The following is a 27,314-nucleotide window of genomic DNA, read 5'->3' on the forward strand; positions in this document are numbered from 1 at the left end:
GAATTAGGATAAAAGAGAGAGCAGGAAGGGACATGCCCATTGTGCTGGGTATGTTTTGCAAATGTGATCTCTTGTCATCTCATAGCTAATAAAGCCCTATAAGTCTGTTTCATACAGGGAATAAATTTTCTGAGTCACTTTCCTGCCTGTTCAGATCGTTCAAGATTACCACACTAGGAGATGGTGCTGTAACTCAAAGTGGTAGACAACTAGCCTTGAGCTGAAGAGCTCAGGGACAGCACCAGAGTTCAAGCCTCATGACCCACAAAAATAAAACAAAGAAGCAACTTCTCTGAGCCAGGTGCTGGTGGCTCATGCCTGTGATCCTAGCTACTCAGAAGGCTGAGATTTGAGGATCATGGTTCAAGCCAGCCCAGCCACTCTTTATCTCCAATACCAACCAGAAAACTGGAAGTGGCCATGTGGCTCAAGTAGTAGAGAACTAGCTTTGAGCTGAAGAGGTCAGGCACAGCATCCCGGCCCAGAGTTCAAGCCCCACGACCTACCCCCCCCCCCAAAAAAAAAAGTGGTATCTTAGAGTTGTTTTTATTTGCATTTCCTTTATGACTATGGATGATGAACATTTTCTCATGTTTCTTTGCCAAGTTAGCCTCTTCTTTTGATGTCTTTCTTAAGTTCCCTTGCCCATTTAGTGATTGGTTTGTTGGGTTTGTGGGGGATTAGTTTGAGTTCCCTGTAGATTTTGGATAGTAAGCATCTGTCTGATATATTATTGCTAAATATCTTTTCCTTGTTGATTGGCTGTCTTTCTACTTAAGTAGCTATGCCGTGTCTATGCAGACTTATTTTTAGGTAGTCCCATTTGTTGAGTCTCTCTTCTATCTGTTGAGACCCTGAGATTCTGTTCAAGAAGTTTTTGCCTGTGCCTATGAGTTCCAGTGTTTCTCCTACTCTATTGTGTAGCAGTTCCAGGGTTCCAGGAGCAACACATTTTAAAAAACAGCCTGGCACCAGTGGTTCACGCCTGTAATCCTAGCTACTTAGGAGGCTGAGGTCTGAGGATCATGGTTCAAAGCCACCTGGACACAAAAGTCTGTGAGACTCTTATCTCTGATTATCCACCAGAAAACCAGAAGAGGCACTGTGGCTCAAATGCTAGCCTTGAGCTGAAGAGCTCAGAAACAGTGTCCACGCCAAGTTCAAATAACATGACCAACTTAACAAAAAAAAAAAAAAAAAAAAACAGAAAAAAGAAAAGAAAAAAGTATATGCCTGTGTATGTACTCATATATGTCTGCTGAGGCAGACCTAGACTATACATATGATGAGACAGTCTTAAAAAAACAAACAAAAACAAAACGAACGGGGGGCCTAGTGGTAGAGTACTTGCCTAGCATGCACAAAGCCCTGGGCTCGATTCCTCAGACCACATATACAGAAAAAGGCGGAAGTAGTGCTGTGGCTCAAGTGGCAGAGTGCTAGCCTTGAACAAAAATGCTCAAGGTCAGTGCCCAGGCCAGAGTTCCAGCCCCAGGACTGGCAAAAGACAAAAACAAAAAACACTACATTGCTCACAAATTGGATGTCTTTCAAGTTTATTTGATTAGTTATTGCTGGTGTTGGGGTTTCAGCTCAGGGCTTCACCCTCTTGCTTAGCTTTTGTAGCTCAAGGCTGACACTACCATTTGAGCCCATACTTCCATTGGCAGCTTTTTGAGCTCCTCAGTTCTCAGTCTCTTAAATAGCTAGGATTACTCGCATGAGCTGCTGGCTGGCCTCTCTCAAGCATCTTTGATCCAGATTCTTAGATTTACTTGTTATGATGTGTATTCAACTTGTATGTGTGTTAAAATTCCACTTTCTTTTTGAGGTGGACGTAGTACAGGGCTCCTACTGAGCTGAGCAGTCTGAGACAAGCATCTAGAGCACTCTTAATCTTACCAGTGCCGAGGAGAACCAAGAATTGAATGCTGGTGACTTTATTTCACAACGTCTAAATAATTATCAGTGGATGGTGATTTCAAGATCCTACTACACTATGTGTGTGCATGGGCATATTATTACAAACTTAAGAATAAGAATGTGGAACTGTAAGTTCATGGCTTTTGAAAAATGCAGTCACATTGATTGCCTGATTTCCTAAGTGGAAGCTTCATGTGCTTATGATGACCCATATTATTGTTTGCATTTTCTGCCCAAGTTTAGAATGAAGAAACTAGGAGCCGGGAGTTTGGCTTAGTGGCAGAGTGCTTGCCTAACATGCATGAAGACCCGGGTTCAATTCCTGAGTACCACATATGTAGGAAAAGCCAGAAGTGGTGCTGTGACTGAAGTGGTAGAGAGCTAACCTTGAGGAAAGTCCAAGGATAGTGTTTAGGCCCCGAGTTCAAGCTCCAGGACTGGCAAAAATAAACAACAACAACAAAAACAAATAAGCTAGAAAGCAGACCATCTTGAATTCTTCCCAGAATAAGGCAAGTGAGATAGATAACATGGTTCTTCAGACATCATCTACTAACTTTGGAATTACAAAGTTGCTAACTTTGAATTGTATCAGAAATATACTGCTAGTCTCTTTCCTTCCTGATTTCATGCTATAGAAAAATCTTTTTATTTCAGGGGATTCTGCCTCACTCTGTGTGTGTGTGTGTGTGTGTGTGTGTGTGTGTGTGTGTGTGTGTGTGTGCATGTGCATGCGTAATGCTAGTTCTGGGCCGGGACACTATCCCTGAGCTCTTTCTCAAGGATAACACTCTACTACCACTTAAGCCATAGCACACTTCTGGCTTTGGGGGTAGTTAATTGGAGATAAGAGGTCTCATAGACTTTCTGCCTAGGCTGGCTTTGAACTGTGATCTTCAGATCTCAGTGTTGTACTACTTGAGCCATAGCACCACTTTTCGCCTTTTCCATGTATGTAGTACCAAGGAATCAAACCTGGGTCTTCGTGAATGCTAGGCAAGCATTCTACCACTAGGCCATCCTCCTGGCCCCAGAAAGAGATCTTGAACTTACCTTAAGATTTGCAGTTTCCTACATGCTCTTCCCTCAGTAACAGGAACTCATGGTGCCTCTTGTGAATCGTTGGCAGTAGTGTCTAATCTCAACCTTGAGCAGGCATCCTGATGAGGTATGGGGAGGTAAAGAAGGGCCAGAAAGATAGGTCAGACCAGGAGGAGGTTGTAGAACCCATTGTTCTGTAAATCTATAGCACATCTGCTTAGAGTCCTCTCAGAACGGAAGAAGCTGCCGATTCAGCAGCTTTGCTTTCCAGTTGGTCAAGATGCTACTACCTCCGTAGTGGGTTTAAGGGGGTGGGAGGTGTTAACTGTTGGATTAAGTCCTGAGAATTTTTTTTGTTAAAATATTTAAAATTTGGAATGCTTCACAAATTTGCATGTTATCCTTGCGCAGGGCCATGTTAATCTTCTCTTTATCTTTCTAATTTTAGTATATGTGCTGTGGAAGCAAGCATAACTCCTAAGAATTTCAAGAAACTTAAGCAGCTTTCGCCTTGCTTAACTTTTAAACTAGTTATCATCATTAATAGTCAGCTCACTTCTGTGTCTTCTAGTTCCCCTGTTCCTTTTTTTTTTTTTTTTTTGCCAGTTATGGGGCTTGAACTCAGGGCCTGAGCACTGTCCTTCAACTTTTCTCAAGGCTAGAGCTCTAACACTTGAGCCACAGCACCACTTCCAGCTTTTTTCTATGTATGTATGTGGTACCAAACAATCAAACCTGGGTCTTCGTGAATGCTAGGCAAGCATTCTACCACTAGGCCAAATTCCTGGCCCCTGTTCCTTTTCTTTAGGATCTAGGTCTGTCCATATACCTCTTAGCCAGATGTCTGCTCATCTTGTGATGTTATGAACATTTAAATTTTTGGAGTAGATGAAGACAAACTGAGTAGTAGTTGAGCAGTTTTGTACCTGTGGCCTCTTGATCCACGTCCCCCTTGAGATTTTTGTTAGCAGCCCATAACTGATTTCCTGTGTTCTGTGTTTTCTGCCTTGTGGATGGGAGAACTTGGCCTTTGTATGTTATCCGCTTCCATCACCTCATAGGACCTCCCTTCTAGAAGATGGCTAATAGACGTCACTTTCCCAGTCATGTGTCACAACCTTTGTTTGTTTGTTTGTTTGTTTGTTTGTTTGTTTTGGGATTGATCGTGGGGCTTGGACTCTGGGCCTGGGCACTGTCCCTGAGCTCTTCAGTTCAAGGCTACTGTGCTACCCCTTGAGCCACAGTGTCACTTGCACTTTTCTAGTGGTTAATTGGAGATCAGAGTCTCACAGATTTGAACCCCGATCCTCAGATCTTATCCTCCTGAGTCGCTAGGATTACAGGCTTGACACATAGCGCCTGGCTGCCACAATCTTCTAACTTCTACCGTCCTGAAGACAGTGCTGAGCTGAGCAGGTGGGCCATGTGATAGCTAGCTGCCAAGTGACCTCATTAATGAGAAGGTTTGCTCCTTTACAGGCTCTTTACAATTACAGTAGGGCCCTGCTGTCTGTGCTTGGGAACTACACACATTCAGGCAAATCTCTGATCTAACCTCTTGCTTGTGACTTTCCAGAGCTTAGGTACCAAATCGAACTTAATGTGACATCTCTTTCTGCTTGAATTTGAACCAGAGTTCAGATAGTGGGAATCATTGTACTTTCCTTGTACCAAGAGGCAACTGTGAGACTGCTGAAACAGGAAACATAAATTGTTAGAGCTGCATACAACTTTTTGTATCCTCCCTGCCTTTGCAAAGACAAGTGGTAGATACCTGATAGCAGTGACTGAGCCTTGTTCACTCACTTGGTTCTGGTCACATATAATACTGTAGAGTCAAGTGTGACATTTTGTGTTACAATCAGGGTGTATTTGATATAAATTAACATCCAGGAGTAATCTCTGACAGTCATCAGTTTGGTTTTACTTAGTTGCATTCAGTATCTAATGACAACTTCGGTTAATGTTTTAAGAATGGCTGTGCAGTCCTACAGTGGGTTATCATGTATGGACAGAATGTTTGAGTTGATAATATCTTTTTTAAAGGATAATTTTTCCTTTGATAAAACAGTATTTTGTATAGGTTTTGTAAATAATATAGAAATTTTAAAAAAGAAACCCTAATTACTGCTAAGTACTTCGATGTTGCACTCTCCATGAATATATACTTGTTTATATATTTCCCGTGCTTTTTTCCACTCAAGGCTGGTACTGTACCACTTGAAACACAGCTCCACTTCTGCCGTCTTTAGTAGTTCATTGGGTGTAGAACTTGGTGAACGTTCCTGCCTGGGCTGCCTTAAACTGTGATGTTTAGATCTTAGCCCGTGGGGTAGTTAGGGTTACAGGCGTGAGCCACAGGCACCTGGCTAACACTGTCTCTGTCTCTCTGTCTCTCTCTCTGTCTCTCTCTCTGTCTGTCTCTGTCTCTCTCTCTCTCTCTGTTGTGGGGCTTGAACTCAGAGACTGGTCTCTGTCCCTTAACTTATTTTGTTCAAGGCTAATACTCTACCATTTGAGCCACAAAGCCCTTTCTGTGTATGTGGTACTGAGGAATTGAACCCAGGGCTTCTTGCATGCTAGGCAAACACTCTACCACCAAGCCACATTCCTAGGCCCCTTCCCTCTTTTCTTTCCTTTTCCCCCTTCCTCCTGCCCCCCCTTCTTTCTTTCTATCCCAGGCTGGCTTTGAACCTGATCCTTAGATCTCAGCCTCCTGAATAGCTAGGATTACAGGCATGAGCCATCACACCAGACTCCTTTGCCTCTTTTCTTTCAAGCCTTCTTTCAGGCTCGATCCCATCTTTCCTTGCTCTGAATTCTTGTGATACCTGCACATACTATGATCCTTTGTGACCTCTTCTGCCTGCTCTTTTCATCATTTTCATTGGTGAGTTGTAAAGCAGTGCTTCTGAGGTGGGGCAGTACATGCTGAGTCAAGGGCTGGTAGATTGCTTGCCTGTGCTTATGCTCTTGCCCAGTTGTGCACCTCAGCAGGAGTGCAATGGCCAGTGACTACTGGTTGTGGCATTGTTATCGGTAGCCTGTTTTCCTTCCCAAGTTGAGGTACTGGAAGGGTTCCAGGAGCAAGTGGGTGATAGTAGACAGCTGAATACATACAGCCATGCCTTTCCATGAAAACTGCTTTCCTTGGCTTTTTTCCAGCAGTGGTAGGTTGCCAACAGAAATGCTTTGACTTTGCACATGATCTAGCCATGGTCTAGGCTAGTTCTGATTCTTTATACCATTGAAGAGAATATTTCTGGTCCTTAAATTCTTTTTTGGGGGATTGGGGGTGGTCATGGCGCTTGAACTCCGGCGCCTGGACTCTGTCCCTGAGTTCTTCAGGTCAAGGCTACGCCCTACCACTGGGCCTGGGCACTGTCCCTAAGCTCTTTAGCTCCAGGCTACCACCCTACCCTTGAGCCATAGCCCCACTTCCCATTTTCTAGTGATTAATTAGAGATAAGAATCTCTTGGTCTTTAGTGCCCTTTTGTGCCCATGTTGGCTTTGAACCATGATCCTCAGATCTCAGGCTTCTGAGTAGCTACAGGCAAGAGCTACTGCACCCGGCTCTGGTCCTTAAATTCTTAAAAAAAATTTTTTGTTCTTTGTGCACTAAATTGTATTTTTTAAATATACTGCATATGAATTAATGAATTGCAGTTTTAAGCATATCCCAGCATGTGTGGAATGATGCTGGAAAATATGTCAGCTTAGGCTTAAGCCATGGCAAATGAATGGTCCCTCTGGTGCAGGAGGTGCATTGGTTCTCTACCTACCTCCCTATGGTACTGGGGTCTGAATTCAGAACCTCATGCTCACCAGGCAGTTACTCTTAACACTTGAGCCACAGTCCGAAGCCCTTTATGTTTTTACGTTTTTGCTTAGGACCTGCCTTGGCCTGAGATCCTCCTTACCTATCGCCAGCCTCCTGTGTATAGGTGTGAATCATCACAGTACCCACCTTGTTGATGATGGGGTCTTGCTAACTTTGGTTGTTATTTGAGTCTGACATTCAAGTAGCTGGGATTTCAGGCATGAACTTCGGTGCCCGGGCCTGGTGTGCCTTCATGTTCATGCTAGGCCAGAATAACTTGCCTTTCATTTTGTACTGGGGATTGAACCAAGGATCTTGAGCATATTGGACAAGCACTGTATCACTTGAACCACATTCCCAGCTCTTTTTTCTCTCTCTCTCTCTCTCTTTTCCCTCCCTCCCTTCCTTCCTTCCTTCCTTCCTTCCTTCCTTCCTTCCTTTCTTTCTTTCTTTCTTTCTTTCTAATTTTGTTAGTATTAGGATGTTAACTCAGGGCTTCTTATTTTCTAGGCAAGCGCTCTACCACTGAGCCATGCCTCCAACACTTTTCTGAGATAGTTATTTTTCTTTTTAATTTTTTGCCAGTCCTGGGGCTTGAACTCAGTGCCTGGGCACTGTCTTGAGCTTGCTCAAGGCCTAGTGCTCTGTCACTTGAGCAACATTACCACTTCTGGCTTTTCCATGTATGTGGTACCAAGGAATGGAACCCAGGGCTTCATGCATGCTAGGCAAGCGCTCCACCACTAGGCCGTGCTCCTGGTCCTGAGCTAGTTATTCTTTAGGTAAAGCCTTGCTTCCAGCCCACGTTGCACAGTTGGCCTGCTTCAGCTTTCCACAGTGGCTGGGATCACAGGAGTGCTCTCCACATCAGCATCTTCCCTTGAGGAAGAGGGTCTGGAGAATCTCCTCATCCATCTGCTCTTGAATTGCAGGCTTCCTAAGCTCAGCCTCTCCAGTAGTTAGGGTTATGGGACTATAAGCGCATGCGCGCGCGCTCTCTCTCCCTCCCTCCCTCCCTCCCTCCCTCCCTCTCCCTCCCCCTCCCCCCTCTCATTAAAATATATATGCACATGTATACACGTATGTGTGTGTTTGTATATATGTCCATATATGTGTGTATACACACACACACACACACACACACACAGAGTTTTAATTCTTTTGCCTGACTGGTTTTAGACTCACAATTCTTCTGGGTCCCACTCCTGGGAAGATGGGATTACAAGCCTGCATCAACATATCTAGTTTTTTGTTTAAAAAAGATTGGACTTCACTGTGTAACCTAGGCTGGTCTCAAACTTGTGGTCTTTCTGCCTCATATTCCCCACTATTTTAATCTCAGGCATGAGCCACATTCCCAAGTGCTTATGAACATTCTGAGCTTGCTTTCCTTCCCTTCCCCTTCCTTCCTTCCTTCCTTCCTTCCTTCCTTCCTTCCTTCCTTCCTTCCTTCCTTCCTCCCTGCCTCCTTCCCTCCCTCCCTCCCTCCCTCTTTCCCCCCCTCTCTCTTTCTTGCCAGTCTTGGGCTTGAACTCAGGGCCTGAGCACTGTCCTTGGACTTTCTCAAGGCTAGAGCTCTACCACTTGAGCCTCAGCACCACTTCCAACTTTTTTCTATGTATGTAGTACCAAGGAATTGAACCCAGGTCTTTGTGCGTGCAAGGCACGCACTCTACCACTAGGCCAAACTCCTGACCCCATCTTTTTTTTTGGGGGGGGGGGGGTCAGTTGTGGGACTTGAACTCTGGACCTGGTCGTTCTTCCTGAACTTTCAGCTCAAGGCTAGTTCTCTACCATTTAGAGCCACAGTACCACTTCCTGTTTTCTGGAGATACAAGTCTCATGAACTTTCTCATGCCAGGCTGGCTTTGAACCATGATCCTCAGATCTCAGCCTCCTGAATAGATTACAGGTGTGAACCACCACAGCCCAGCTTGTTTTTGTTTTTAATAATGGGACTTGACTTTTTCACTCAGGCTGCTACTCCTGACACATACATCCAGTCCTGAGCCATACATCCAGTTTTGCTTTTGTTGTTTAATTTCAGACAAGAATCTCCAAGATGCGTATCTCTCAGCTGGCTTCAGACTACATTCCTCCAGGTGACAACCTCCTGAGTAGCTAGAATTATAGGCATGGGATACCAGAACCCAATTTGTATACCTGAGGATTCTATGTGATCTTTTACTCCTCCATGAAATGATAAGCTTTAGCTAATACTCTTGACTTGCCAGAGTACCAAGCTAAATACTAAGGTTATTGTTGAAGATCTTTTTCTCTGTGTGTTTTCTGACCCTGCTTCTTGTGAGCACTCTGATGTATATGGTTTTGAGATTTATGTAAAAAGCCGGCATGGTGGCTTACACCTGTAATTCTAGTTACTCAGGAGCCTGAGATCTGAGGATCAGAGTTCAAAGCCAGACCGAGCACTAAAGACCTTGAGACTCTTATCTCCAATTAACCACTAGAGAACCGGAAGTGGCACTGTGGCTCAAGGTATAGGGCAATAGCTTTGAGCTGAAGAGCTCCAAGGACAGAGCCCAGGCCAGAGTTCAAGCCCGACAATTGACAGGAAAAATTAAATTAAATAAATAAGAAGTTATGTCAAGCCAGACGTTGGTGACTCACACCTGTAATCCTAGTTAGGCAGGGGGCTGAGATCTGAGGATCACAGTTAAAAAGCCAGCCTGGGCACAAAAGTCTCCTTATCTTCATAAACTACCATAAAGCCATAAGTGGTGCAATGGTTCGAGTGATAGAGCACACTGTCTTTGAGCTAGAGCTCAGGGACAGCATCCAGGCTTAGAGTTCAAGCCTCTTGACTGACACTCTCCCCTCCAATAAAAAAAAAAAAGTTATGTCAAGATGTGAAAAAACTGAAGTTAGCTTTTATTTGCAGGGGGGGATGGGGCATGTTCCTAGTGGTCTCCACAAAACCACATCAGGCTGGCATTGTGGCTCAAGTGGTAGGGTTCTAGCCTTGAGCAAAAGAAGCTCAGGGATAGTGTCCAGGCCCTGAGTTTAAAAAGGAAGAAGAAAGCAAGCCTCATCACGCTTAGTGCTTGCTGTCATTGGAAACATTTCCGTAGATCTTCCTGGTTCTGGGTAGCAGCCTATGTCCACTTGTCCTCTTCCTCCAACTGGTCTCACGCTGTGTCCCCTGGAGTGTTTTGCTGCGTTGTGGTCCAACTCTTCTCATAAGCACACGTTTCAAGTAGCCACCTGGAAATGAAAATCAGTGGAATTCATTTGTGTTGTAGTTGTTGTCACGTGTTATTAGAGTCTCTGGAAGGAGACTTTGTGCATGAGGTCTCATGTTTTTGTTGTGAGGTTGAGTGGGTTCAAAGACAAGCTTCTTCTTCCCCAATGACATTTCCTTCCCCAGTAAAGATGTTCTCTCTCTCTCTCTCTTTTTTAATCAGTCCTGGGGCTTGAGCTCAGGGCCTGGGCACTGTCCTTGTACACCTTTGCTCAAAGCCAATGCTCTACCACTTGAGCCAGAGCACCACTTCCAGCTTTATCTGAATTTGTGGTACCGAGGAATTGATCCCAGGGTTTCATGCATGCTAGACTCTGCCCCCAGCCAATTATATATTGGCCTCTTTTTTTCTTTTGATAATTCTGGGGCTTGAACTCAGAAACTGCTCATCAGACTCTTACCTCCAGTCAACCACCAAAAAGACAAAAGTGGATATGTCTCAAGTAGTAGAGCACTATTCTTGAGCACAGAATCTCAGGTATTATACATAGGCTTTGAGTTCAAGCCCTGGGTCTGGCACCAAAAAAAAAAAGAAGGAGGAGGAGGAGGAGGAGGAAGCAGAAAGAAGAAGATCTTGTTTTGCTTAACCTTTCAGCATGGCATTTGGAGTGCCTGTGTATTCCAACTAGTAACTTAGGTACTTAGAAGTTTAACAAAGGTTAACAGATAGAAAGATGTTGTTTCATCTAGGTGCAGTGGCTTGTGCCTGTACTCTGGAGGCTGAGATCTGAATCAAGGTTCAAAGCCAGCCTGGGCACAAAAGTCAGTGAGACTTTTTATCTCCAATTAACCACCTGAAAACTGGAAGTGGCACTGTGGCTTTAGAGGTAGGGTGGCATCCTTGAGCTGAAGAGCTCTGGGACAGCACCCAGGTCCAGATTTCAAGCCCCAGGATCGTTCCCCGCCCCCCAGGAAAAAAAAAAAAAAGATGATGTTTCTCCTAGTGCCCTTCAGGCAATATTGCCCTGGATGGCATTTTATCTTGGCTTTGGTGACTTGTCCAGTATCCTTGATGGTCTTTCTTCTCGGGCAAATATATGGGAACTCTTGTTTCTATGGACTGCTTAGGGTGGTGATTTTTTAAAGTGCTATTTATTTGGTTCTTTCTGAATACTAAACTCCTAGTCTGTGCTAGGATACAGGGTAAAAGAATGTTGGATAAAGGGGGCCGGGAGTTTGGCCTAGTGGTAGAGTGCTTGCATAGCATGCACGAAGACCCAGGTTTGATTCCTCGGTACCACATACATAGAAAAAAAGTCGGAAGTGGTGCTGAGGCTCAAGTGGTAGAGCTCTAGCCTTGAGAAAGACCAAGGACAGTGCTCAGGCCCTGAGCTCAAGCCCAGGACTGGGGGAAAAAAAAAGAATATTGGATAAAGGCAAGATCTTTTTCCTGGTTTTGTGTCCATAGATTCTGGATACATCACATAAATACGTTGTGACAGACAATGCTGTGGGTTATGTAGTGCCTTGAACTTTTCATTATCTGTTTGTAACTGTGTCAGCATAGAATCACCATATTCTTCCTTTTGCCCTTTTGGTGACTGTTGTTCATGTGCCTGACAGCTCAGGACCTGAACAGCTTTTAGATGATGATTGAGCATGACCACCAGAGTTTGTAGGTATCAGGGATACTGGTATGGGCCTCCCTCAGCCTACAGGCGCTTCCATCCTCGGGTTAATACTTAGGGCTTATCCCTGAGGGTGGCTGGGCTCTGGTGTAGAACTTGTATTGCTCACTTTACGTAGTATGCCCTTATCTACTGCATCTTTCTGGGATTTTGTTTTTGTTTTTGAGTGGTGCTTTTTCTTTTTAAAATTTTATTGTCAGGATGATGTATAGAGGGCTTACAGTTACATTTGGAAGGCAGTGAGTACATTACTTCTCCAACCTTATTACCCCTTCCTATGTTCTTATCCCACTTTCCTTCCCACCAGCCCCCTGTGTTCTTTCTTTACTCATAGGCACTTTCTTCATTCTCCCAATGAAGAGCGATACAGCAGACATAAATGGGAAGGGGAGAAAAGACGAGGCAGTGGATGGGGTTGGGGGAGACTCTTGAAAGATCGATTGACGAACTTGATTAAAATGCTTTTTCATGGGGAAATTTAGTAGAGCTGTAAGACATCACTTAAATAATACATTTAATTTGGAGAGTTTCCTTTTTTGACTCTACTTTACATTGTGCCACAGTACTGGGGCTTGTGTTCAGAGATTTACACTCTTGCTGGGCTTTGTTGCCCGTGGTTAGCACCCTATCATTATAGCCATGCTCCCAGTCTGCCATTTTGCTGGTTAATGGAGATCAGTCCCAAACTTTTATGCCTGCCTGCTGTTGAGTGTGATCTTCCAGATTCCAGCTAGGATTATGGGTGTGAGCCACCAGCACCTGGCTCTTTTTTGGTTCTTGATTTAGTTAATTTTTTTTTCTTCTCTTTTTTTCTTTTCTTCTCCCTTCCTTCCTTTTTTTTTTTTTTTTAAATTTCTTGCCAGCCCTAGGGCTGGTACTCAAGGCCTAGGCACTGTCTTTGAACTTTCTCAAGGGTAGTACTCTACCACTTGAGTCACAGATTCATTTCCAGCCTTTTTTTGTATGTGGTACCAAGGAATCAAACCCAGGACTTTGTGCATGCCAGGCAAGCACTCTATCACTAGGCCACACTCCTGCATCCTGTAATTAACTTTTCTATTTTCTGAGATTGAACTTGACTTAAATGGTAGAAAGGATATAGTTAATAAGGATAGAACAAGAGCACAAAACAAGAGCTGTAGGAAAATTAGATAGAATATCAGTAATATCAGAATTTTACTGAAAAGATTACTTGGAGGTTCATTTGAGCATTGGTGCTATAAAGTATATGTGTTAACATAGATCTATTGCAGGTGTGAGAATACGTACAGAATTAGCATTCGGAAATGTAAACTATGAGCTGGGCACCAGTGGCTCATGCCTGTAATCCTAGCTATTCAGGAAGCTGAGATTTGAGGGTTGTGATTTGAAACCAACCCAGGAAGGAAAGTCCGTGAGTCTCTTATCTCCAATTAATGACAGAAAAAGCTGGAAATGGTACTGTGGCTTAAGTGGTAGCGTGCTAGCTTTGTGCAAAAGGAGCTCAAAAACAGCACCCAAGTTGAGTTCAAGTGCCATGACCAGGGGAAGAAAAAAGTAAATTATGGAAACACATAGCTTAACCTTAAAAACTATAGCTTAGGGCCGGAGTATTGCCCTTGAGTTCTACCTAATCTTTTAGGTGACAGTTAGGCTTGTTTCCTGGAAATTGGTTTTGGTGGTTCTTTAAGTGGCCTGTGTTGGCCTCTTTGGCCTTATTTTAACTAGTCACGCCCTCAGCTTCCCATCTTGCTTCTTTACTTTGGATATTGGGTCTCATTTTATGCCACAGTCCTGTGTATGTTTCCAAGTAATTAGGGTGACAGGTACATGGCTCCAGATTAAGCTGGTATTTGAGGTGGAGTCTTGGGAGCTTTTTGCCTGGCCAAGACGGGAACAATCCTCCTGATCTCGGTCTTCTGAGTAGGTGGGAGAATAGGTGTTAGCCACTGGTGTCTGGCTCTTTTTCGGGGGGGGGGGGGGGAGCGTAGGGTTTGAATTTAGATCCTACACTTAGGTAGTCTTATCACTTGAGCTGTACCCCAACTCCTTCTGAGTTATTTTAAAATTACAATTAAAGGAACTAAGTTGGGAATCAGAAATGTAGTTTTATTTACTCAGTTACTTTTTGCCTTGATTAGAAATCTAAACACAAAAGTATACATAGGGTAAACATTTAGATGGTTGGCATGGGTTTACTTTTAGAAAAGTGGAAAAGATTATCTGTGAAGATACCATGTTGAATGAAATGACCTGTGTATGAGAATCACCTTTTTGGTTATGCTACTTTATACTGACATTTCAGCAGAAATGGAGTTTAGTTCATTACACACTGACTTGTTTCCAGTCTAGATTTTCAGAGCTGACAAAAATTACTTGGTCTGTCTTACTAAATATATTCACCTTTCAGGAGAAGAAATTGAGTCTATAGCAAGGCTGTAAGTTAGACTGGGCACCCTGGTGTGACAGTTGCTGAGGTAGAGCTTACTTAAGTAGAACTTGGTGTTTGCAAGTATGTATACACATGCAGTGCTGGAGATTGAACCCAGGGCCTTGTACATGCTAGGTAAACATTCGGCCACTGAGCTATATCTTTAATCCATGGTAAAAGCTAAAATGGAAATTCAGCTCTAGAGGGTCCCCCTGTCCAGACCTCTTCTTTCCAGATATACATCAAATCAAACAAGATACCAGAAATGTTAAGGCAACCAGTTGAGAATTTCAACTTTGAAAAAAAGAGGTAGGCAACTCACACACTTTAGTTTCTCTTTTTTCCTCCCCAGAGGAGACAGATAAGCATCAGGATATTGATTGCATTGGGGATTCTCACACATGTGTGAAAACTGGCATGGTTCAGTGGCTGGCCTTGTGGAGATAGAACATAGGATTTCTCTTTCCGAAATTTCGCTTTGCTGTATATTGTATCTTATTTCACTTTACTTTTGGGGGGGGGGTGTGCCTGTGTGTGTGTGTGTGTGTGTGTATTTGTATTTGTATGCACATGTATGTGTGCATACGCACAAGTGTACCGTCCTGGAGCTTAACCTTGGCCTGGGCACTGTCTCTGAGATTTTTGCTCAAAGTTCTCTACAACTGAGCCATATCTCTGCTTCTGGCTGTTTGGGAGCTAAATGGAAGACTCTCACAGACTTCCCTGCCTATGCTGGCTTTGAACTGTGAGCCTCAGATCTCAGCTTCCTGCATAACTAAGATTATATGTATGAGCTACCAGTGCCTAGTATACTTTTTTTTTTTTTTTAAAGAAAAGTTTGAGCCGGGAGTTTAACCTAGTGTTTGAGTACTTGCCTAGCATGCACGAAGACCCGGGTTCGAATCCTCAGTAACACATACATAAAAAAAAGCCAGAAGTGGTGCTGAGGCTCAAGGGGTAGAGCTCTAGCCTTGAGAAAGTCCAAGGACAGTGCTCAGGCCCTGAGCTCAAACCAGGACTGACAAAAAAAAAAAGTAAAGAAAAACTTTATTAAGGGAAATTTCTAATATTATGTGTAATATTAACATATAATATTAGAGATTATGCATTCACTGATTACTTGCTGCTGTGTGGTTCCTCTCACCACAACTGCCTGCCTTACTAACTTATTTAAAGCAAATTGTAGTTAGTAAAGCTTTTCAATGCCAATATTCTTACTGTGTGTTTGAAACTAATGGAAACTTGTTCAAAAAGGAACAAAGCATTTCTGAGATAATTGAGGAGTAAGTTGAAGGAGTTCCAGGGTCAGTGCCTCTGGAAAGATCTTTTTTGGGTAGGAGGACCTAAGGCAGGGAGTGTGGGGGTGGGGGATGGGTAGGAGGAACACTGTCTCTCCTAGGATGGCATTTAGCTGTGGAACAGTTTTATTAGCCTTCTGCCCATGACATTAGTCTTCTGAGCAGCTTGCTTCTCACAGTTCTAACTGTAAACTGATTGTAAGCCTGTAATTTATCATTGAAAGTTTCACAGAAAATAACTTTTTTTTTTTTTTTTTTTGGCGAGTCGTGGGGCTTGATCTCAGGGCCTGAGCACTGTCCTTGGGCTTTCTCAAGTCTGACGCTTTACCACTGGAGCCACAGCACCACTTCCAGCACATACATACATACATACATACATACATACATACGAACCCTGGTCTTTGTGCACGCTAGGCAAGCACTCTTACCACTAACTCCTGGCCCTAGAAGATAATTTTTTACATCTTGGATCATGCAAACATTTCTGAGGACCCTTTATATAGGATTGTGTCATGACAGCTAATCTTTCCTGTTTTTCTTTCAGATGGGAATGACTGGTAATACAAGTCCATTTGGACAACCCTTTAGTCAAACTGGAGGGCAGCAAATGGGAGCTACTGGAGTGAACCCTCAGTTACCCAGCAAACAAAGCCTGGTTAACAGTTTGCCCGCCTTCCCTACAGACATCAAGAATACGTCAGTCACCAATGTGCCAAATATGGTAAGTTATCCTTGGCTGTCAGTGCTGTAGCTCCTGGTGGGGGCTTCTACACGCAGATTTCATTATGATTGCAGTGAAACTCTGACTGGAAGTGTGCCATTGAGTGACAGGAATATAATCCATATTTCTTCCCCTCCCCTCCTTCCCTTCCTCCCTCCCTCCCTCCCTCCCTCCCTCCCTCCTCCTCCTCTTCCTCCTCCTCCTCCTCCTCCTTCTTCTTTTTTTTTTTTTTTTGCCAGTCCTGGGCCTTGAGCTTTCTGAAGGCTAGAGCTCTACCACTTGAGCCACAGAACCACTTCTGGCTTTTTTTTATGTATGTGGTACTAAGGAATCAAATCTGGATCTTCATGCATACTAGGCAAGCATTCTACTACAAGGCCAAATTCCTCCCCCCAATAATCCACATTTCTTACAGCACCTCTCTAAATAAGTTTTACAGTAGAATGGGTATAGATAAAGTTAACTCTCCTTGAAGGAGAGAATTTATTTATGAATCATTTCATCTTTCCAGAACTTTGAAAGTCAGTGATGATGGTTTTTCTTTTTTTGGCCAGTCCTGGGGTTTGAAAGGGCCTGATATTTTCCCTGAGCTGGGCCTGGGCACTGTCCCTGAGCACTTCAGCTAAAAGCTACCACCCTATTCTAGAGCCACAACCCACTTCCCATTTTATTTTGTTTTCCTAGTGATTAATTAGAGATAAGAGTATTACGTCCTTTAGTGCCCAGGCTGGCTTTGAACCACAGTCCTCAGATCTCAGCTTTCTGAGTAGCTAGGATTATAGGTATGGCCCACCTCGCCTGGCTCTGACCTACTTTTTTTATTTTGCCAATCCAGGGATTTGAACTCAGGACTTGAGCACTGTCCTTGGGCATTCCCCAGGCTAGCACTCTACCACTTGAGCTTCAGCCTTTCTCTTTCTCTCTCTCCCTCTCCCTCTCCCCCTCCCCCTCTCCCCCTCCCCCTCTCCTCCTCCCCCTCCCCTCCCCCTCCCTCCCCCTCGGCTTCCCCCCTCCCCCTCTCTTTCTCTCCTTCTCCTTCTCCCTCTCCCTCTCTTTCTCTTTCTCTTTCTCTCCCTCTTCCTCTCCCTCTCCCTCTCTTTCTCTTTTTCTACCTCTCCCTCTCTTTCTCTTTCTCTTTCTCTTTCCCTTTCCCTTCCTCTTCCTCTTCCTCTTCCTCTTCCTCTTTCCCTTTCCCTTCCTCTTCCTCTTCCTCTTCCTCTTCCTCTTCCTCTTCCTCTTTCTCTTTCTCTCCAGATCTGGGGCTTCAGCTCAGGGCCTGAGCACTATCCTTGGGCTTTCTCAAGGCTGGAGCTGTATCACTTGAGCCTCAGCACCACTTCCAGCTTTTTCTATGTATGTGGTACTGAGGAATCTAACCCTGGTCTTTGCGCATGCTAGGCAAGCACTCTACCACTAGGCCGCATGCCCGTGATGTTGGCTTTCTTAATCCTTACTATTGGTTGAAGCTATCCGTGTTATAGTCAAGAAAGACATTTGTCTTGTAAAGACTGTGTTGTGCTGATGAGTTGAGAGATATCTGACTTGATAGATGATTGTGCTTGTCTTGTTTCTCTCACCGAGTGTTCTGAGTTGTGAAATAAGAACTGTCTGTGGACCTATCTGAGATGTTAATGTGAAAAGGGATATTTTATGCCATGAAGTAGAACTTTGTTAATTTAGAATATTGAGGGTTATTGCCTTCTTCTGTCCATCCTCACTGCATACCCCATCTACTGGATATGTGACATGCATGTGGTCATTGGTCAAGCCCTAAAAAAGCCAGCTCAGCTCTCTTTTCTCCTGTGCTGTTGCTAGCAGCTAGACTTTGTCACACACATACTTCTACGGTAGTAATTTGAGAAGTCGCAGAGAAAAGCCATAGAATTATGTTTTTGTTTTTGTTTTTTTTGGCCAGTCATGAGGCTCGAGCTCAGGGCCTGAGCACTGTCCTTGGACTTTCTCAAGGCTAGAGCTCTACCACTTGAGCCTCAGCACCACTTCCGGCTTTTTTCTATGTATGTGGTACCGAGGAATCGAATCCGGGTCTTCGTGCATGCCAGGCAAGCACTTTAACCACTAGGCCACACTCCCGGCCCAGGATTATGTTTTTGTTTCTGTTTTTGGTCAGTGTGGGGCTTGAACTCTGGGTCTGGGCATTGTCCCTGAGCTCTTCAACTCTAGGCTACGGCTCCGCCACTGGAGTCACAGTGCCACTTAGAGTTTTCTGCTGGGGTTTTAACTGGAGGTGAGAGTCTCATGCACTTTCATGCCTGGGCTGACTTTGAATCATGATCGTCGGGTCTCAGCCTCCTGTGTAGCTAGGATTACAGGGGTGAGCCACCAGTACCCAGCTCTAGAATTGTCTTTTATTTGTTTGTTTTTGCCAGTCCTGGAGCTTGAACTCAGGGCCTGAGCACTGTCCTTAGGCGTTTTCAAGGCTAGAACCCTACCATTTGAGCCACAGCAGCACCACTTCCAGCCTTTTTTTCTATGTACGTGGTACCAAGCAATTGGAACCCTGGTCTTCATGCATTCTAGGCAAGCACTCTATCACTAGGCCAAACTTGTAGCCCTAAGATTGTTTTGTTTCTCTGAGTCATGGGCTTGAATTCTCCCCCGGCTCTGTCCTTGAGTTCTTCATCTCAAGGCTACTGACCTACCCTTTGAGCCACAGCCCCACTTCCCTTTTCTAGTGATTAATTAGAGGTAAGAGTCTCCTGTTGTTTAGTGACCAGGCTAACCTGTCACATACATTTGTGTTCGTTTTTATTTGTTTAAATGTATCATAAAAGAAAATCACACACACACACACACACACACACACACACACACACACAAAAGAATAAAAATAAAGAGCTGGGCACTGGTGGCTCACGCCTGTAATCCTAGCTACTCAGGAGGCTGAGATATGAGGACCAGCCAACCACCAGAAAACTAGGAATAGTGCTATGGCTCAAAATGGTAGGAGTCCAAGCCCCATGACCGACAAAAGTGGTGGTGGGGCGGGGGGTGGGTATGCTCTGGCATGTTGTTTCAGACTGAAGTCAAGGAAACTCTTACTTTCTTTTTTTTTAAAAGCAGATTACCAAAAATATTTTGAATTAAACTTGTCATATGCCTGAGTAGAATTGCGGGGGGGGGGTTGTTGTGGGGGACTGTAGGCCTGGGCACTGTCCCTGAGCTCTTCAGTTCAAGGCTCCCATCCTACTCCTTGAGCCTCGGTGCCACAGTCTGGGAGCTATCCTGAACTCTTCAGCTCAAGGCTATGGTTCTACCACAGTGAGCCATTTCTGATTTTCTGGTGGTTAATTGGAGATAAGAGTCTCACCAACTTTCATGCTCATGCTGGCTTTGAACTATGATCCTCAGGTCTCAGTCTCCTGAGTAGCTAGATTTACAGGAGTGAACCACTAGTGTCAGGCTCAAGGAAAAGCTTAAGATGTGATAGATAGGCTTCAAATAGCACTAGATGGGTTTGTTGTATTCTTTTAGGAGAGATAGCAACCATAATGAAACTAGTGTGTATGCTCTCCTTCAGGATACCACTTCAGAAACAAAGCTGAAGGTAGCTCTGATAAATTGAAGTTCTAAAAGCTTGCTAAGGTATTTTTGTTGTTGTTGTTGTTGTTGTTTCTTTAGTCACAGATGCAAACATCAGTGGGTATTGTACCCACACAAGCAATTGCAACAGGTCCTACAGCAGACCCTGAAAAACGCAAACTGATACAGCAGCAGCTGGTTCTACTGCTTCATGCTCATAAATGTCAGAGACGAGAACAAGCAAATGGAGAGGTTCGGGCCTGCTCTCTCCCACATTGTCGAACCATGAAAAATGTTTTGAATCATATGACACATTGTCAGGCTGGGAAAGCCTGCCAAGGTAAGTGCTCTTTTCTGAACTAGCGGCCATGGTCAGGGTGGAATGTGCCTTTATTCTTCTTGTGGTCACTTCTTGTGTGTGCATCTTCTGTACTCACCCTTTCTGGTATGGCCTAGCACTCAGCTGCCTGTGGAAGGCTCACCTGCTGAGGAGAAAGGCAGTTTGGTTTTCTGATAACTTTGAATTTCTTCTGCATCAGGTTAGGACCTGAGTTCTTTTCCTGTCATGGAAGGCTTGATCTCTTCTTGAGCACTCCTGGTGGTAAATGTCTAGATTGTGATTTTCTTTGGGCAGTGACTAGTACATGCACAGACAGGCTCATGCCCCTTTCTGAACCTAGCATCTGTCTTATGGTTGTTCATGGAGTCAGACCAGCAGCTGCCCACTGCTTTGCTTCTCCGCCCTCCTTCTTGAGGATACTCCAGTGACAACAAGTGGTCCTGGATAACTGGCAGCAGCATGGGGGACTGGGCACCGCGTCATCCGTAGGCACATCATGTGCTCCCTTTATCCCTTTCCCAGACACCTCAGTTACACTGTGTGAGCTATTCACAGGAACAACTGTGCCTTCTCTGTCATCTTTATCTTCTTTCCTTCTCTTCTTACTCGTTTTCTAAGCCTTGGGGAAAATCTCTCCCTTGTCTTTCTCTCCCATTGTGTCACTTGTGAGTCCCCAGAGTAATCCTGATCATGAGTAGGTTGGAACAGGTAAAGTAGAGAATAGCCAGCATTGGTTATCCTTTCCAGTACTTTACCATAAACACCCTGGTTTCTTTCAGAATTTCCACACTTGTCTTTTGTTTCTCTATTTCTTCAACTGAAGTATTTAGATGCTTTCATCTTTAGGTACAATCTAATGCTTTTATTTCAAATATTGACATTGAAGAACTAATTTGTATTACTTTTCATTGTAGTTCAATATTTCAGATTGAATAGTTTTATTTTGTTTGTGGGCTAAACCTTAATCACCCATCATTCATAACATTGCTTCTGTGGGAAGTTTTTGTTTGGAGTTTTTGACAGTCAACTTACAAACTTTTTGAAAAGCAGTCTGTGAGTTGAGGATGCCTATACTGTGTTATGGTTACACTTGTTACCATTTTCTTATGGAATCTGGCATTATAATTTAGGTGTAATTGAAAGTGTGACGATTTGGATAGAAAAATAACATCTCGTTGTTTTTCTGGTCATAGTTGCCCATTGTGCATCTTCACGACAAATCATCTCTCATTGGAAGAACTGCACACGACATGACTGTCCTGTTTGCCTCCCTTTGAAAAATGCCAGTGACAAGCGAAACCAACAAAGTAAGTGAGCACGGGGGCAGAGAAGCTTGGAGAGGAGACTAGAATATGTTCTAAAGGGGTTACCAGCTGCAAAGGGCAGGGTAAGGTAGTACAGACAGAGGTCCAGTTGTAGCCAAGCTCAGCCTGTAGGAGACTTGTTAGTGAAGTTGGGCCCTCGTTTACCCTCTCCCTGGCCCCACCTTGCATGCATGCTTGCACTTGGAGTGCAATGCATCAGATAGCCGGTATGAAGATGTTTTTTTTCTCTCAGTTACCAGATACGAGGAGTTGAGTGCTGTGTCACTTATGGTGGCAGTGATATGGGGAGGTGGAACAGTACTTCTTTTGGAATTAAGACATCCCTTCTCCAAGCAAGCAAATAGCAAAGGCTCTGTTAGGTTGGTCAGTGTATGATTCCTACATGGAGAGACACTTGTGAACTTTCTTCCTCCTACTCAGAGATGCCATTCCAGACCTGTAAAAAAAAAAAAAAAAAAAACTAACCATTTTTGTTCAGCTTCAGTCAAGAGTCTCTGCTCCAGGACTGGCGCATCCTGCTCATTCCCATTGTTTTGTTGTCTTCTGAGTCATCTGTGTAATCCTTAGGATGATCCATTCTATGCCAGTCTCTGTTCATTTGGGAGGCCCCTGTGGGTCCCTACCATTTGTAGGCATCAAAACAGTAAAAAACCAGAACATTTCTTCCCAGTTTTAAGCTCTTTTTCTGTCATTTCAATAGTCTTTGGGAGTGTTTCTCATTGGGACAGCTAAGAAATGCCCTTCAGGCTCATGGCACAGTCTTCCTCATCTTTCTCCATCTCATCTGTGCCATCTTTGCTCCTCAGTTGTATTCTAAATTTACATTCTTTATACTTCTTGATCATCATTCTCAGGGCCACCATCTACAGCCTTGGGAACACGTGCTGCTCTCTTCCTGCCTGGCTGTGAGTGATGGGAAGCTCTGATTCTGAGAATTGCCTACAGTGGAGTGCCAGAGCTGGCTGCACACTCTCCTCTTGCCAAGTCTAGCTCTCCCTTGAAGCTGGCACTTGGGAACTGGCCTTGTCTGTCTGTATTGAGAAAAGTCTAGAGTATTGGGGTCCTTTGCCTTTCCTCCATGCATGGGAATCCCAGTGGGTTTCTTTGGGCAGGACTGAGCCTCATGTTTGCAGGGCAGGCATCTACCACATGAGCCACACTCCCACAGTAAGTTTCTTTTAAAACTCAGTTTCTCAGTTTCTTAAGTCAAGTTATATTATTCTTTGACCAAAATTGGTATTAAAAAATTGGTACATAGATTTTCCTGGGCATATTTTATATAATTAAAACGAAATTCTGGAAGATTAAGTCTTCTGGAGCCAGATTATTTGGAATGATAATAGTTCTAGTGGCATACTTCTCCAAATTACTGCAAAAACTTTTTTTTTAATGCTGTATGGTATTGTGTTAATATATTGTGACTTCATTGTCAAGTTTGTGCTTGTACAATATTATTTTCCTAAAACATAAGCGAGGATGTTAGGCTTTTGTTGTTGTTGTTGTTGTTGTTGATTGGGGGAGTGTTGTTGTATGGCTTGAATCGTGGACATGGGTGCTATACTGAGCTCATCAGCTCAAGGTTAGTATTCTACCACTTTGAGCCATAGCACTACTCCTAGTTTTCTGGTGGTTAATTGAGATAAGATTCTCACAGACTTTCGTGCCTGGACTGGCTTTGAACTGTGATCCTCAAATCTCAGTCTCCTGAGTAGGTAGGGGTACAGGCGTGAGCCACGGCTCGTGATTTCTGTTTTTTAAAAATACTTATGTACACTGGGTACGAATGGCTCACGGCTGTAATCTTAGCTACTCAGGAAACTTAGATCGAGAATTGCAGTTTGAAGCCAGTCTGGGCAGGAAAGTTCAAAAGACTCTTGCCAGACCTGGGGCTTGAACTCAGGGTCTGGGCACTGTCCTTGGGCTTTCTCAAGGCTAGAGTGCTACCACATAAGCCATATCATCACTTCCAGCTTTTTCTATATATGTAGTACCAAGGAATCGAACCTGGGTCTTTATGCATGATAGACAAGCACTCTACAACGAGACCAAATTTCCGGCGCTAACATCTCTAAACAAACTTATCTCTAAATAAACCACTAAAAAGCTGGCAGTGGAACTGTAGCTCGATTAAATGAAGCTCAAGGATAGAGCTCAATCCTTGAGTTCAAGCTCTAGGACTGACACCAAAAAAACAAAAAGAAAAGAAAAGAAAAAGGAAGAAGAAATACTGTACATGGCTTTGTTTAAAAAAGAAAGAAAAGACATGTATGTGGTTTTTCTTAACATCTTTATAACTGCCTGAGTATTAGGAAAACAGATTTGATGCATGCCCTCTCAAGTGGTAAACCACAGTCTCTTTACTAGTCATACTGTGAAGTGTTTCTAGGGTGATTTGATCATAAATGTTACAGAGAAGGCATGTACTCTGTGAAAAAAGTTTTGGTCATTTTTTAATGAGAGAAATGAAAGCTCTTTATATGTTTTTAATTTATATATTTTTATTATATTTTATTTTTTACTTTAAAAGCTAGTCCTGAGACTTCAACTCAGTTCCTAGCTGAGCTAGGAATTTTATTTTTGTTTATCTTATTTCATATTTATATGAATTTTATTTGTTTATATTGTATATTTATATAATTTATCTTTAGTGTTTCATTTATATAAATATTTGTATGTACATATTTATTATTATTATTTTGCTAGTGCCAGGGCATGAGCTCTGTTTTGCTGGTTAATTGAAGATGAGAGTTTCACAGACTTTTCTGCCCAATTTGGGTTCAATCTGTGATCCTCATATCTCAGCCTACTGGGTAACTAGGGTTAATGACAAGAGCCAACAGGTCTGACAGCTCTTTTTAAATGTTTGATCTGGGTTTTTGTTTTTTGGGTTTTTTTTTGTAATGAAAATTGACCCTAGGGCATTGTGTTCCACTTGACTTTTCCTGTTCATATCTGGCACCCTACTATTTAGGCCAGTCCAGCTTTTCCAGTAGTTAATTCCTGATTAAGAGTCTTACTGACTTTTCTGCCTGGGCTGTCTGTTAACTGCATTCCTCAGGTCTCAGCCTCCTGAGTAGCTAGGATTACAAACATGAGCCACAAACTCCTGGCTTAAGTGCTTCTTAAATTGCATTTGTATGTAGCATTTGACTTTAGACCTGTACTGAGTATAGAGTAGTAAGTGCAGGCATTTTAGCAATAGCCTTTCTGTAGGTGTTTTTCTCCTAAATCAAATTGTGCTTAAGATGTGTTAATCTTGATTTATGAACTCCGAGCGAAGAATGGGATCTGATCCTCCAGTAACCCAAGCTTGGATTCTAGAAGCATTCAATGTAATGTAGTGAGGTGTGGTGCACACCCCTACAATCCAAGTGCCTACCTTATACCATGGTGAGATCCTGCCTCAGAAAACCAATAAGAAACTGAGATGGTGGTCTCACGGAAAGGATCCAATGAAGTCAGCGCTTCAGCGCAGTCATTGGAAGGAGTACAGCCTGTGCCTGGACTCATTCATAGAGCAAGGTGCGGTTGGATGGAGCTCAGTTGAGATGTAATAGCTACGAAAGAACCTATGCTGGCATAACACGTAGCCTGTGAAGAGCGGATCTGATTGGACCCAGAGGTTCCTGTGCAAGTGAGGTAGGCTGAAGTGAGCTTCCAAAGACTGCAGTGTACTGCTGAAGTCCACTGGACCTGCGTGTGAGCACTAGGCACTAGGCCAGCACACATCTCTGCTTTTTGGCATGACTCTGTCATGTGCACCTCGTTGGCTGGCATGCATCCCATTATTTGAACTTCTTTTTTTCTTTTTTTTTTTGCCAGTCCTAGGCTTGAGCTCAGGGCCTGAGCACTGTCCTTGGACTTTCTGAAGGCTAGAGCTCTACCACTTGAGCCTCAGCACCACTTCCGGCTTTTTTTTTTTTTTTTTTTTTTTTGTATGTATGTGGTACCAAGGAATCGAACCTGGGTCTTCGCGCATGCTAGGCAAGCACTTTAACCACTAGGCCAAACTCCCGGCCCCATTATTTGAACTTCTGTAATTGAAGTGGAAGTACTATGAAGACCATTTTCCAAATCACCTTTGTTTCTTTGAAACGAAACTCAGAAATGGTTAGGATTTTTATTTTTCTTCAAATTTTTTTCCTGCAAGCTCTGTGATTACTGATCCTGAGTGAAGCATCTTTAATAGAAATACTCAGTTTTTCAAATTTTAAAAACTTGTTTTCCATCAGCACTGATATTTGTGTGGCATGTGTCCCAGGTTCCTCTACCAGAATCGGTGAGGCTCTTGGTAACTCACAGTGGAGTACTGAGCTGCATATGGGATTCTCAGTCATTTGTTAGAAATGTAGACCTTTGGGCCCCATCCTTCTGTGTTATAATTTACATTTTTAATGAATTCTGGGGTGTACTTGGTATACATATTTAAGGTTTGAATGGGTTGTTCAGGATGATTGCAAGATTCAAACTCTATAAAGAGGTGCAGGTAATCTCCAAGCTTTCCCAGCTCTGAGTCATGCAGGGATGCAGACCAGGGTCATCTCTAGTATAGACCCAAACTTACAACTATTCAGCAGTCCTTCCTCTAACTTTGCTTTAATATCTCACCTATTTCCTTGTCTACTTTGTGATGTGTCCCTGAGTTCAAGGCCCAGAATCAGACCCCACCAACCCCCCCAAAATCAGCTTTTATTAGTTATACACAGGGGGATTTCATTGTTACATCTGTACAAAGGTTTATTATGTGTTAGTTACATATCTCCCCTGTCAGTCAGCCATGGCTCCCGCGGTATAAGCCCTTGTGCTCTCCATCTAGCTGTCAGTGCTGTAGCATCTTGTAGTATTTATATAGGTCTCATGATAGGCTGTGTTTCAGTGTCAGTCTGCTGCTTGTAGTTATTTTCCTTGTTTCTGAATTGTTAAAAATGCCAAGCTGTCATCTACTTATGACAGTATAAAAATAATGTATACATAGTGTACATGTGTACATGCATGTATACACTGACATTTTGACACTGAGTTCAACAGCTGCTATGGAAGCCTTTTGTGGGTGACATACTGGCTTCTCTGTAACTGGCCTTAGCTTAAGAGTGGCATTCTTCCTAAAGTAGAGGGGTTGACTGAATTAATGTTATTTGGGGAAGTGTGGGTGAAAGAATATGGGAAAAGGTTAACAAAGCACATCTATTACTCAGAAAGGGAAGGCCATAGATACTTTTTCTTTAAATTCCTGGCCATGATTGATCAATATGTCTATCAGTTATAGTATTCTTCTTTATACTACGAAGTGATAGAAAAGTAAGTTATTCTGGGGTAGGAGTATAGCTCTGTGGTAGAACAGTTGCTTTAGCAAGTAAAAGGTCCTACATTCTGTCCCTAGAACTCTTTTTTTTTTTTTAAGTATCATTAGCACTTCCTTTAAAAAATAATAATCATTTTATTCCAGGCACAGTGGCTCATGCCTATAATCCTAGCTACTCAGGAGGCTGAGATCTGAGGATTGCAGTTCAAAGCCATCCTGGACACTAAACAACATGAGACTCTTATCTCCAATTAACCACTAAAAAAAAGAGCAAGTGAAGCTGTGGCTCAAGGGCTAGAAGGTAGTCTTGAGCTGAAGCGGTCGGGGACAGCATCCAGGCTCAGAGTTCAAACCCCATGACCCACCAAAAAATAAATAAATAAAATAATAAGAATAATGCTTTCATGTGTTGGTTTCTGAACTATGATAAGATATGTTTAAAGTTTCAGGTAATATTAACTATTAAAAATGTAGACAACTATCTACATATTTATTATAAGATTTACCTTGGGAATTGTTTTTCATTTATAATAAGTATGGTACTTGATTGTGTAATTATATCTAATTAGTGTTAATATGCTTGAGTTCTGAATATCATTATCAGAAAAGCCAACAGTATGGAATGAGTACTGAAATTTTTTTAACACATTTCAATTTCATTGAGTTACTCTGAAAACGAATTTGAGTTATTTATTATATTTTTGAC

The 27,314-nt window shown here is 43.1% G+C and overlaps 1 protein-coding gene and 1 non-coding gene across 4 annotated transcripts in view; one reads left to right on the forward strand and one right to left on the reverse strand.

Moving 5' to 3' along the window:
* The window catches only part of Crebbp (CREB binding lysine acetyltransferase), a 123,612-nt gene that overhangs the window by 36,028 nt on the left and 60,270 nt on the right, over nt 1-27,314 (forward strand). For 2 of the 3 annotated variants that reach the window (XM_090324898.1, XM_090324899.1), the window contains exons 3-5: nt 15,925-16,101; nt 19,741-19,981; nt 21,175-21,288. In XM_090324898.1, coding sequence (XP_090181024.1) covers nt 15,925-16,101; nt 19,741-19,981; nt 21,175-21,288 — 532 coding nt within the window. The remainder of the gene's footprint in view (nt 1-15,924; nt 16,102-19,740; nt 19,982-21,174; nt 21,289-27,314) is intronic. The other variant, XM_090324897.1, reaches the window with a different exon arrangement.
* On the reverse strand, nt 3,331-3,436 carry LOC150042243 (U6 spliceosomal RNA). Its single transcript, XR_016533657.1, has one exon. It is a non-coding gene; the product is annotated as a U6 spliceosomal RNA (small nuclear RNA).

The sequence above is a fragment of the Megascapheus bottae genome, chromosome 36 (assembly GCF_031878675.1).
Source record: "Megascapheus bottae isolate mThoBot1 chromosome 36, mThoBot2.hap1, whole genome shotgun sequence".
Lineage (NCBI taxonomy): Eukaryota > Metazoa > Chordata > Mammalia > Rodentia > Geomyidae > Megascapheus > Megascapheus bottae.